Below are 13,083 nucleotides of genomic sequence, written 5' to 3' on the forward strand. Positions count from 1 at the left end.
AGAAAGATAAGGCCCCAAGAGACATGTGTGTGCCATTAGTACCTAAGCAATCACAAAGTCATCACAGTCAAAGGCAAGTTCTATTTCCTGGAACAAAAAAAAAAACTAAAATTGACAATTCCCCCCCTCCCCAAGTTTTCTCTTGGCACAGCTCTGTGAAGTGCTAGTGAGAGCCAGTTAAGATACAGCCCTCACCCTGCTACAGACAGTGACTTAAAAGAGGTCAAGACAGAAAAGCCAAGTTCCAAGTCTGCCTGAACCCCACCCCCAAGAGAAAAAAAAATGTTAATCAATGAATCCTCTTTCTGCTTAAATAAATGCCTCATACTTCTTATGGAGGCAATAATGTACTTTTGCCACAGAGTGGCAAGTCCCTCCTCCTACCCCTACCCCACAGGCTGTGCGTGTGTGTGTAATTCAATACTCCAGAGACTGTGGCTAAATCAGCTTCTGGGACAGAAACCAAAGGCCTTGGCCCTTTAGCAACCACACCTTTCCTTGAGGCCTGACTTGGATCAGGACACTAACTCTCACAGAAGAAACTACCTTCCAAGGGAAAACTACTAAGTTCTCTTGCCCTTGCCTGCACTTCAGAATGCTTAGAGCTAGACAGCCAAAGTTAGGCTGGTCCATGCTAAATTATTCACTGAATTCAACTATGAAGATATCTTAAGACTTGAGTTAAAATCTATACACCTTATTAGCTCTATGACCTTCAAAAAAACAAAAACCAGGACTAATTCTTCAATGTTAAGCAACTACCAAGACCTCAGATGGAGTGAAGAATATTTTCTATGACCCCACCCCTTCACAGGCACCTTGGGTCACATTGGTATCTGATTTCCTTCAGCAGGCTTTAGCTGTCTATTCCAAATATACATCACCCAGAGTGTGGCTTCAAAAGGCCCTAATAAAACATTTGTGTACTGGACCATGGGCTTCGTCATTAACACAGCGGTGCTCATGTCACAGCACCTTCCCTGGTACAGTTTGGCGATGGCACCAGGAGCATCAGTTTGGCTGGCTTCCTGCTTGGGATAAGGCTTGCGGCTGATAAGATTCACTAAAAATACTCTTCTAAAAGTGACAAGGGAGAAAGACAGGCCTTATTGAGCACTCATTAAATACAGACTGTGCCTTTCCAGAACAATCGACAAGACAAGCTGGCTTTGTTGTAAAGGCAAACCACCCAATGTTCTTACAGAAGAAAGCTACTAAGCACCAGCGAGCCTCCACCTCAGCTGAGTACACACCTAAAACCTAGTGTTTGACTGAAACAATTTGTTTGGGGCACCCCCTAGAATAGGCATGGTTCATTTCATTTTGTGGGTAATAAAACCAAGGCCCAGAGTGGCAAAATACTCTACCCGATGATCATGTAGCCAATAAACCAGAGAAAAAAAGACTAAATCCCCACAGTATTTGCAGCCAATTCTCTCTCCATAGGAATTCTACCTTTCCAGACCAAAGGGCAGTCTCTCCCTCTGTTCACTGTTACAGAAACAGCAACAATTAACTCCTCATTCAGCACCTACCTGAGTGTCAGCTGAATAACATCTTTTCATGTTGGTACTAGGGTTAAGTATACTTAAATTCTCCAGCCACAACAAGTCTAACAGAAAGTTACCTAGAAACCAGGGTATTCAAGTTCTGTCCCTTCATTTGGGACAAATTCCTTTCTCTGTAGGGTTCTAACTACCACACACTTCTCAGTTCCTCTTCACAGCAAAATTCCTCAGCAAGAGCCATCTGCATTGCTGCTTCTCAGCCCGCCGTCTAGTCTGGGAATTTATGAAGCTGTATTTTTCATGAGGACAATAGGATAGCATTTATGTTTTCCACTTTCGTGGAGTATTCCAGAAGTTACATGATGAGCTGTCTATACCATGTTATAATGAAGAAGCCAATGAGATGATCAAGGCAAGAATTAAACAGATTTGCAAAAACCATGCTAGTCACATGGTTTTAGTTTTTGAAAAGAGTTATCTTTCATAAAACATAATTAAGACAATATTTAACTTGTATATTGTTATTAATCCAATCATTCACCTGAAAAGAACTTTAAAAATGCTTCTTAGGACTGGAGAGAGCGCTCAGTAGTTAAGCGGCCTCTGCTCTTCCCAAGGAGCTGCGTTTGGGTCCTGGCACCTAGGTCAGGTGCCACAGCTTCCAGGGCCAATCACCCTGTCCTGACTCACAAAATGCTTACTTGACTCCGTTTTGGTTTTGTACATACATCCTCCTCTCCTAGCTCACTATCCAATTTTCAGATCAGTATAACACTAACTATCATTGAGACAGTCCCTCCCCCAAAGTCTTCAAGATGCTCTCTCTCAACTATTCTCATGTGCTCAGAGGGCACTGTTGGGGAGAAGAAATGTGGGGGGCGTGGCCCTGATCTTGTCTGTCTAAAACACCCTACCTATACACAGCACTTAGCCTTTCCTAACAGAAGACCTGTGTTGACAGCCCGTTTTCACAATGAAATGTGAACTTTGAAAGTGTAGTTTTGGTTTTGCCCATTATTGTATCATTTATGCCTGAAACAGTATCTAGCTAGCAAAATGTTTCTCAATAACAACACTGGCATTAGTCTGGCAATGGGAGGGGGAACTAGGTGGAAGGCCCTTTCTAGCTCTAGCCTCTGAGTGTCTAGCTAAGCAGATATGGCTCAACAACATGACTGAAACCTGAGGCACCAGGCACAGAGCTGGGTCAGGCCCACAACTCAAAGTGTTCTGCTAGGACAGGGCAAAACGGGCCAGTCAAATTGGCATGACGACAAAGCAATGACTAGTCACCAAAGAGCACCCAAAAACAAGTCCCTAACCTTTCCCCCCTTCCTCTCAAGGTCACGTATTTCTTTTAGATGAAGTCTCTACTCTTTAGCTATAGAACTTTGCTCTGTAAATCAGTACAAATCTCGTGCTAATCCAAGTAAGGATCCAGATCTCAATTGAGACAATACATAATCCTAACCTAAATTCAGGTCCTTTTCCCAATGCAACCTTTCTCTTATACAAGAAAAATCTGAATTCTAAGAGGTCTTTTTGAAATGCAAAGGCTGAGATGGAAACAGAAAGCTATGGTAAGAAATACAATGAAAGCATAACTAGCCAGCCAGCTCCACTGAGAACAAGACAGGTGCAAGCTGCTCGGCTCAGTACAAGTCAGCGCCTGCAGAGGTATGGAGGAACAGCGAAGCCTGTGCCCCTGGCCTATCCCTGTGGTGATGAAACCAGCACCCCCCCACTACTGCATCTCAAGACATCAGCAAACTCTAAGTACAGCTTATTTCTACTTGTCACCTTGGTAATCCAGGGCAAGGGGACAGATAAACTAGGTAAGATATACCTACCCTTAATTTAATGGGAAATGGGAAGAATGACTTACAGTATGTGTAATGTCTCACATATATGGTGGTCAATTTCTAATACCCTGTCTTGTCCACACCTCAGTCTCTGGTCTAGTCTAACTGTTCTGGGTAGAAAAATCAAACATCTCTGGATACTCTGTTCTTTATCCTAGCTGGTCCCTGTCCTTTCATCTCTATTATCTATATTCCACACTAAACCCAATTGGCCTATTCTCTCCAAGTCCTCCAGCATCAGGTCCCATGTGGACAGAACTGATAGATGAACAGCAAAAACACAGGTGGGACAAAGTTCCTTCTCTGAAAACTGCATTCCTTTCAGCATCATTTTGCATGGAGAATTTATTATTTGCTAAAAAGAAAAGGTGTTTCTAAAGATCTCGGGAAATTCCGCCTCATATAATTTCCTCTTAAAGATTTCACTTCTCATTCTGCACTCAAATAATCTGAATTATCTCCACTCACCAAGATTTGGGGGCCAACCTGCAGCAACAAGACTTATTTCTTCCTGGCCTTGCATCTTCTCTACAGCTCCAGGGTCCAACCCAGTACAGAACACACAACCAGCCCAGAGAGTGTGTATGCACAATAACAAGTACAGGACACACAACCAGCCCAGGGAGTGTGTATGCACAATAACAAGAAAGCACTCACCTAGTTTAAAACACCAAGACGTTCAGCCCTGGAGTTAAGCAGCACATGTGACCTGGTCCATTCGGGTTTCAAGTTCAAAAGCATCAGGTCGGTCCTGTGGGTTAGCAGCTAACATGTCTTTCAAGAGCTGCTTCACACCCTCAGACATGGAAGTCCTACGTTTCTGGGGGATATGCAACTCCATCTTTGGGTTTTCTAGCAGCGCCTCACCAACAGGGACGATCTCAGTCCCTTGTTTAATGTAGGTCCCCAGGAGCTCCTTCTTGGTTTCAGAGTCAATAAAAGTAATTCTTTCTATCATTGCCCAGATGATAATGCCCAGGGCAAAGATGTCCGCCTTGGCTGTATAGTGTCCCTCCCAGACTTCAGGAGCCATGTAGAAGTCTGAGCCACAAGCTGAGGACAGCCAGTACTTATTCACATTCACATTTTTGTTATCTTGATTGCCCTCTTTGCCTCGAGGTGCCAGCCCTGCACAGACCTTGCTCAGTCCAAAGTCTGCTACCTTGAGGATGGGGGTGCCAGACCGTTCTGTGATGAGGATGTTGTCTGGCTTTAAGTCCCTGTGCACGATGTGGTTTTTGTGCAGGAAGGCAATAGCGCTTGTAAGCTGTAGCATGAAGCTTTTGTTGGTGGCTGGGTCTGGTCTCCGGGACAGGACATACTGATTGAGGTCTCCACCTTCACAGTACTCCATGACAAACCAGAGATAGCAGGGCTCCTCAGCATAGCCCAGGATCCTTTCTCCTAAACCAAAGGACAGGAAAGAGCTTGAGTGGACATTCACAGCACTAGAGTAAAGAAAGAAGACGGTGATAAGTATCTGTGCCGAGAGGACCGATCCAACTGGCACCAAGCAAATTCTATACACAGTCCACTTCTACCCAAACAGAACAAGTCAAGGTATGGCAGAGGTATTAGGGCCTGGTGTCAAGCACCTAGGGTTCGAATTTAAGAACTTATTTACTGTTATCTAGTTGGTTTTGAGGTCATTTTGTTTATTTATATTTTTCAAACTGGTGTACAAGCCTATCTTTTTTAAAATTTATTTATTTATTTATTGGTTTTTTTTCGAGACAAGGTTTCTTTGTGAAACAGTCCTAACTGTCCTGGAACTAGTTCTTGTAGACCAGGTTGGCCTCGAACTCACAGAGATCCTGCCTCTAACTCCTGGGATTAAAGGCATGTGCTACCACCATCCAGCAAGCCTATCTATTCTTTGTAGGGATGCTGAAATGATAAGAATAAGAAGCATACAGAAAAGCTTTGTGAAGTGTGGGCTGTTTCTGCTATTACCATTCAGTACTGGGTCAGCTTTTCCGACAGCTAATCCATACCCAGCACATGTTCTTTGCTCTCTTCTTTCCTGATGTGTTTAAGCATTTGCATTAACACAAACACAATGACATTACAATTTTATTTCAGATGTACACTCCAACCCATGCACACCTTCTGCTAGTTCACCATATGCCTAGTCCAAGCTAGGTCTGTACCAAGCCTCTGGCTCTCTGAGGCTTGGTTGCACAGGTTCCTGACAGCAATTATCGTAAGTGGAATGCTGGTAATAAGGTCAACTTCTATCAAAGATCAGCACACATGCAAGAACTCCAGGGAGAGATGAAAAAGACATGGACACAGGGACAAGTGGACCAGGACGGTCTAATAAATGGGAGATCTGGGCAGGAAAACATAACCCGATGAAACAGTGAGATCTGAAGCGGATGCACAGGCAGTATTGGGTGTGGGGTTCAAAACCAGGAAAGCTGGTGACTGGCACTTTCTTGTCAATCCCAACATTGTTTATAAAGCAACTGATGAAACAGAGTCCTTTTGTGAAAGTTATTACATGATAAATGCCCTACAGCTAAGTCCAAAAAAGCAGATGTCTTATTTTGACAAAAAGAAGACCATTCTATGTGTGCAGACCACACGCCTTTAATGATAACACTTAGGAGGCAGAGGCAGGCAGCTCTCTGGAGTACAAAACCAGCCTTGTCTACATAGCAAGTTCCAGGACAGCCAAGGGCTACACAGTTGAGACCTTGTCTCAAAAACAAAACAAAAAGAGGAGGAAGGAAGACAAACAGACTACAGGCTGGTCATTTGTTAAGTGAGTCGAGATCTTAAAACAGGCCCCGTAGCTCAGAGTATGCTATGTCCCAAAAGACAGGCTAACACTTCCTCAGCCTCTGGAAGGAGGCTCATTTTCCTACCCATTTGCTACACAGTGACTCAATAAGCCAGATCAGTCTCTGCTTAAGTGACTAAGGCAAAGCCTACCAAAGCCAGAGACACAGAATACATGACAAAAGCTATTGGTTTTAACCACAATCTGACAGACCTCACTTCCCTTGTAATTGTATAGTTTGGTTATATTAGTCACAATCAAAGTAATACTGAAAGAACCAGTTCAGGGCATATGGCCTCATTTTACAATCTGTGTTGAACTGTTCCCTCACCCTGACCCCCTGCTCTTTAATCCTCTTTTTGGTCGCTCGCAAGCAAGCTGAGTCTACCTAAAAAAAAAAAAAAATTGAAAAATAAAGCCACAATCTGAAGCTCAAACCCATCTAGATGGTAAAAGAAACAGACAGAAAAAGGACAGCAAGAAATGTTCCCTGACAGTACAGCCAGGGAAGAAAGCCATCAAATTCCTCCTGCAAAGACCACATCAGATAGCAACAAAACATCTAATAAGAGACATGGATAGAGAAATTATTATTTAATACACAAAGCTGGTAACTATGGTAACTAAGGGGAATAAAAGAAAACAAGTTGGCCAAAGGAATGAACACAGTTCTAGGTTATAAGAATCTAGGAAAAGGAGCCAGGCAGTGGTGGCGTATGCCTTTAGTCCCAGCACTCAGTAGGCAGAGGCAGGTGGAGCTCTGAGAGTTTGAAGCCAGCCTGGTCTACAAAGTGAGTTCCAGGACAGCCAGAGCTACAGAGAGAAACCGGTCTGGGGGAGGCAAAAACAACAAAAGAATCCAGGAAGAGAAAAACGTTAGGTAAAAAGTGTCCTAAGCTAGTCTATGGGTGGGGCAGACGGAGCCTGAAGATGCAGATCCAAGAGGAGCCATTTGAGAGAAAAGCTAGGCAGAAGCAGCATTCTCAGAATCCATGCAACATCACTGACCAAGACACATGGAAAAACTGCAGGATTACTTTTCTGAACAGGCAAGGGTCTGGGCTTCCTTCAGGGGAAGCATGCTTTCCTGCAGCTTCTTTTCGTTTTTTTTGTTTGTTTGTTTGTTTTTTGTTGTTGTTGTTGTTTGTTTTTTCGAGACAGGGTTTCTCTGTGGCTTTGGAGCCTGTCCTGGAACTAGCTCTTGTAGACCAGGCTGGCCCAGAGATCCGCCTGCCTCTGCCTCTCAAGTGCTGGGATTAAAGGCGTGCGCCACCACCGCCCGGCTTTCTGCAGCATCTTTTCATGCACAAGTCCCAGCTGTTCACCGGAACACAGAAGAGACGTATTAGGATTCCAGTCCTTCCTTCAAGCAGACTACCTGCCTGGGCCTCTGCTAACTCATGACCAAGACTCAAACATGTCTGGTATTGAGTGAATGTCTATGGAAAAGCAAGTCGAATAAAGAGAACAAGGCAAGCAGAGACCAGGAATAGAGTCTGAGTGACTGCAGACCCCAACATTAGACCCTCTAGTCTAATGAATTATTAGCTCATTAGCACAAATGGTAGACAACCAGAACCTTAGGAAAATCCCTGAACTCTGAGCTTCAGAAGTCTTACCCATCAAATTTGATTACTTAACATTACCTGACAGTTCCAATGAACTAAGTCACAGGTGTGGAACAAATTTTGCAGATTACAAAATACTTTTGGAGAATTATCTACTGACCATCACTAACATCCTCATTAGCATCCAAACTCAGGTCCCTCAAAAAAAAAAAAAATGGGGATGAGGGGGTTGGGGAAGGGTGGCATGCAACTGCAGAAGCCAGAGAGGGCATTTATGTTCCCCGGTGTCGGAGTTACAGGCAGTTATAAGCCACCTGACATGGACGATGGGAACCAAACTAAGGTCCTCCGGAAGAAATCCTGTTAGCCTCTGCACTGTCTCTCCAGCCCCGATATTTGTTTGTTTTTGAGACAGTCCTGATATGTATCCATCCAGGTTATCCGCAGTACTTGAATTACAGATGAGCAGCCACACTCACCTTGGAAATTATTTCCCAGTACCACACAGGCCATAGATTGTTACATGTTACTCAAAATAGAAAATTTAGTTGGGGATTTAGCTCAGTGATAGAGTGCCAAGCACAAGGCCCTGGGTTCAGTCCTCAGCTAAAAATAAAATAAAATAAAATAAAAAAAAAGAAAGGCAAAATAGGAAATTTAGGACACACCACATTTTTACATGCTAGCTGGACCAGAGGTGAGGTTGTGCTAGGGCCTATCGTGGACAATGGATGAAGGCTGAGAGGCTAAATCATCAGGAGGCTCTGAAACTGAATGAGGACAGTGAAGGGAGGAAGCTGGAAAGGGACAGGGAGAAAGATTTAAAGGTTTTCATCAGAATTTAGTAACTAATCTCCTGTGATAATCGAAGAATTCAAAGCATTCACTCCAACTGTTTCTGCTCCAAACTGTAATCCTGATAACTACACCCTTAATCCTGATAATTACACCCTACTTTCAGGTGAGAAGACTGAGGCTCAAGAGATTAACTATTTGTCTATAGTCTGACAGCTAACTGGGGGAAGATTCAGAAGTCCTCACTCAAAGCTCTACTGTTTCATGGTGCTAGCAGCAATTTCACACTCAAATACCCATTTTTCTCGCTACACAAGCTCCTTATATGCAGGCTCTTGCATACACCAAACAACTTAAGCTTCATCAAGTCCCTGGTGCTGGATTATCCAACTATAGGAAATAGAGATTCCTTTTTATGGTGCAGGATTTCGATGGACTTAAATGTGCTTTGTGAGAGCTCCTCGTCAGGATGCAACTAAATAAGGATGGAGAATTTGAGTCACTCGAGAGCATCCCTAGCCCTAAGGATAGGGCTGAAGGGAAAATTCAAGGTGAACTGATACTCTACGAGGGAAGGTAAGCTCTCCCTGAGAGTTTACCCTATAAAAAGTCTTACCCAATGCAACCCAATTAACCAGGGTGGCTTCTATCTCCTGGGGCTGGTTCCTAAAATCCCTACATAGAAGGAAAACACTCAGAAGCAAGAGAAAAGTCTGTGCAATTGCCCCAAGGCATCCAAGAACAGGTCAGAAAGCAGGTGCAGTGTCTTTGGCTACTGAGATATGTGGAAGGCACCAAGAGAAAGTAGTGCAGTAAGCACCGATAAGACATAATTCAACACAAACAGTAGCAATTAGGATGTATTAATACATTAGTATTAAATCCTATTAGTAAAGTATAATTACACACATTTTACAACCAAAACAACAACAAAACACTATCTGAACTTGAAGCTACATTCTCAAGCATACTCCTTAACAGTTAAAAGACAACTCTAGCCGGGCGGTGGTGGGACACGCCTTTAATCCCAGCACTCGGGAGACAGAGGCAGGCGGATCTCTGGGAGTTCGAGGCCAGCCTGGTCTACAAGAGCTAGTTCCAGGACGGGCACCAACAGAGAAACCCTGTCTCGAAAAACCAAAAAAAAAAAAAAAAAAAAAAAAAAGACAACTCAAGCCAGGTCTGTACGGGAACCCTGGAGGGTCTCTATATTCCAAGGTCAAGCCTGGCGGTGGTGGCTCAAGCCTTTAATTCCAGAACCTGGGAGGCAGAGGCAGGCAGAGCTAGTTTCAGGACAGGCACCAAAGCTACAGAGAAACCTTGTCTCAAAATAAAGAGATAAATAAATTCCAAGGTCAAGCCACAGAAGTAGAGAATTCTGAGTTGCTTTGCTGAAGCCTGGGCAAAAGATGGCAACCCTGCTCAGAACCCCTTAGGTTGGTTTCCATGGCCAGGAAATTTGCAGTTAATTCATTTCCAGACTCAGGTCCCCTACACTAGGTCTCATGTCAGCTACTTCAGTTCCTGCTTCACTAGGTCACTAATAAAATTCTCACCAAGAACCTGTTTATTAGGAAGCCACCACTGTGACCTTGCAGCATAATCACTTAGGTGTACAGGTCTTATAAAGGAAAGCCTGCAAAAGCCTCTTAAACAGCAGCCTGGCTTACAGCAGCATTGATATGCAGCAAGGGCTGCTGCCCAAAGGCCCAGGTCAGACCTACCTTGTGCTACCAAAAGCATTTGGAATAGACATCACAGCTTATAACAAGCTGGCCTCCCAGCTCATCTAAATATCTATGAAAATTAATGCAGAATTTATGTATTTAGTATACATGGAGTCAATCTTTACCTATTTGTCAGAAGAATTTAGACTAGGGCAACAAATTCCTGGGTGCAAAAAAGTGCGGCTTGCTTGCTATCTTCTAACTGGCAATAACCTTAAGCTTTGTTTAGGTAGGTATCAGGACGGGTTTCTAGCGATGGAAAAGGAAAACTAGGTGGTAAAAGCAACTGTTGATGCCTTAGTTCCCTTTTCATTAAAGGACTTCAAAGTAGAAGACACAGTTACTAACCCATCCATCAAATTTACAGGGCTGGTAATACATTTCTAAAGCCATAAAGCTGGTTGGTATTTGCCACTATTTCATTTCAGGCAAATTCTGCCCTCCTTTCAGAGCTCCTTTTTCTTTCTTGTGAAACAGGCTAAGGGCTAGGGACTGACCGCTGTTGGGAGAGTCTACCCAGTATGCACAGAGTCCTAGGTATAATCATCAACAACACATAAACCAACTATGATGGCATATACCTTTAGCCCTAGTGCTCAAGGCAGAGTGTCCTTAGTTCAAAGTCATGGCTACATAGTAAATCTGAGCTCAGCCTGAGCTACCTGAGACTCTACCCCCATAATGTATGCCCCCACAAAAGGCTAAAGGAGGGATTTGAGATTCTGACTGTACTATACTCTGGATAACACTCATTCGGTCCATGCTCAGAAGAGATGAATTTGATACACAGAAGCTAACAGAGTGAGATATGACCAAGAACATAGTTTTTCAAAATTGTTTTTTTTTAATTTATTATGGGTACTTATTTGTATATCCTGTTATTTCTGTAAACTATAAAATTGTTTTCTGTGTATTCACTAGAAGTTGAGGGAAGAGGGGGAAATAATTATTTTGTTGCTCTAGTACTCTGCCATTTAAGGCCTGGCCACTCACTTTCAAGATCCTTTCAAGATCACCTTTCCTGCTAACTCTTTTTTCTCTTTTTCTCTTCATTTTCTCTACAAAGCCCTGGTGAATGAGCTAACCCCTCACACTCAAGAATGACCCTGATTACTATTTATGCCTTCGAACTTTTCAAATATCCATAATGTGTTTTATCTTTTTTTTTCCCTTCCAATACTACCAGAGGTTTGCAGTTTAAAAAAAAAAAAAAGTATGTTTGAAAGATGCCAATTGGTGGGTGGTGGTGGTACACGCCTTTAATCCCAGTACACGGGAGGCTGGGACAGGTGGATCTCTGTGAGTCAAGATCAGCCTGATCTACAGAGTGAGTTCCAGGACAAGCTCCAAAGCTAGAGAAACCCTTTCTCAATAAAACAAACAAACAAGCAAAAAAAATGTAGGCAATAATTTGGCCTATCTCAAAATAATTCTGAATTACAAGAAACAGGGCAATGAAAGGTTGTAAAGAACTTTTCTGTTTAAGGAAAGTTATCCCTGGTTATCTCAGGAATTCCTTTCAGCTCTGATATCACTGGGTAGCATGCTAAAGACCCAGGGCCATAGGACAGATACTTTTAGAGTTAGCAAGCAAAAGCTGGCTAGGTACTATTTTCTTTGCTAAGCTGGCATATGACATTAAATTTCATTGTCATTTTCATAAACAGAGGCAATGCATATTAAGACTCCAAACTAAAATAAACAATATTAAGTATGTGGTCCAAAGGGGGAAAAATTAATTTCTCTAGTTTTAGCTGCCAAATGAAGTTGAAAAACCTAGCATTGCCTTCAACCTACTATTCTGACCACACAGGAAATGTGGTCCAAAGCCAGGGTTTGGAAACTTCAATAAGAACCCGAATCTCTAAGAGGATGAAGATGGAAGGAATTCAAAGTCATCCAAAGCTAATGTGGCAGTGAATTCCTTAGGGAATATTACAGACGTCCCCAGCATGCAGAACAACCTCATGACAGAGATACCCATCTTACAGGGACTCGCATGGGCTTTCATGTCCAGTGTCATGTATCAGTTCAGGACAACCCAGGACTGCATGTAAGCCCCGAACTCCAGGCTGTTGAAGTATGAACCACTCACAAAGTGTGCTTCATTCATTTGCACACATCAAGAAATTGGTGTATAAAAAAAGACTAAGAAAATAAGGGATGAGAATGCAGGCAAAGAGGAAAACTCTAAGTCTTTAAAACAGAAAAAGCATCCATCCTGCTGGAAAATGATGTCCTTTTCAGAATGGATAAACAGGAGGGGAAAGGGCCCCCAGAGAATTAGATCTCACCAGCCAATCCGCTGTTAAGTTACTTCAAAACTCTACAAGGGCTTCTCCCGGGATCTTACAGCAAATCCGAAAGACACTACATAAAGATGTTAGGAAATACCCCTATCTAATCCTGCCCATTCTTTTAAGGTCAATCTTAGGTAGGAAAGGCAGCATTACAGTACTTTGAGGACAAATCAGTCTGGATTCAAAACATTTCTGCTTCAAGGGACAGAAAAACCTGAAGTCAGGAGCCCCACCCCTTCCAAGCTGAGGTCCATCAAGTTGTGTTTGTTCCCCTCTAAGCTTCAGTTTCTCTATTTCTAGAATGGAGACAGAACTTACTCTTACAGAGAGTAACTAAACTGTTTAGAGCTCAGGTTAGAGTTGAGATTCAGATTCCGCAACTTCGCCCCAGGAAACCTCGGCCTTACCTAGTCCACTGCCTGCCCCTCACCTCTTACAGTTCACCTAGGAACACTGTCTACAAAACCACGTCTCTGTCATCCCTAGAGGTTATGAAAACTACCGAGATAGTAAAATAGCAGGAAAAGACGTAACCTGT

The 13,083-nt window shown here is 43.1% G+C and overlaps 1 protein-coding gene across 2 annotated transcripts in view; it reads right to left on the reverse strand.

The window, feature by feature from the left end:
- The window catches only part of Stk35 (serine/threonine kinase 35), a 32,492-nt gene that overhangs the window by 16,711 nt on the left and 2,698 nt on the right, over window positions 1-13,083 (reverse strand). Inside the window, exon 3 of one of the 2 annotated variants that reach the window (XM_057781248.1) lies at window positions 4,028-4,774. The exons of the other annotated variant lie outside the window; for it this stretch is intronic. Coding sequence (XP_057637231.1) covers window positions 4,062-4,774 — 713 coding nt within the window. The 3' untranslated portion in view covers window positions 4,028-4,061. The remainder of the gene's footprint in view (window positions 1-4,027; window positions 4,775-13,083) is intronic. 2 annotated transcript variants of the gene reach the window in all.

Source organism: Chionomys nivalis, chromosome 9, assembly GCF_950005125.1.
Source record: "Chionomys nivalis chromosome 9, mChiNiv1.1, whole genome shotgun sequence".
Lineage (NCBI taxonomy): Eukaryota > Metazoa > Chordata > Mammalia > Rodentia > Cricetidae > Chionomys > Chionomys nivalis.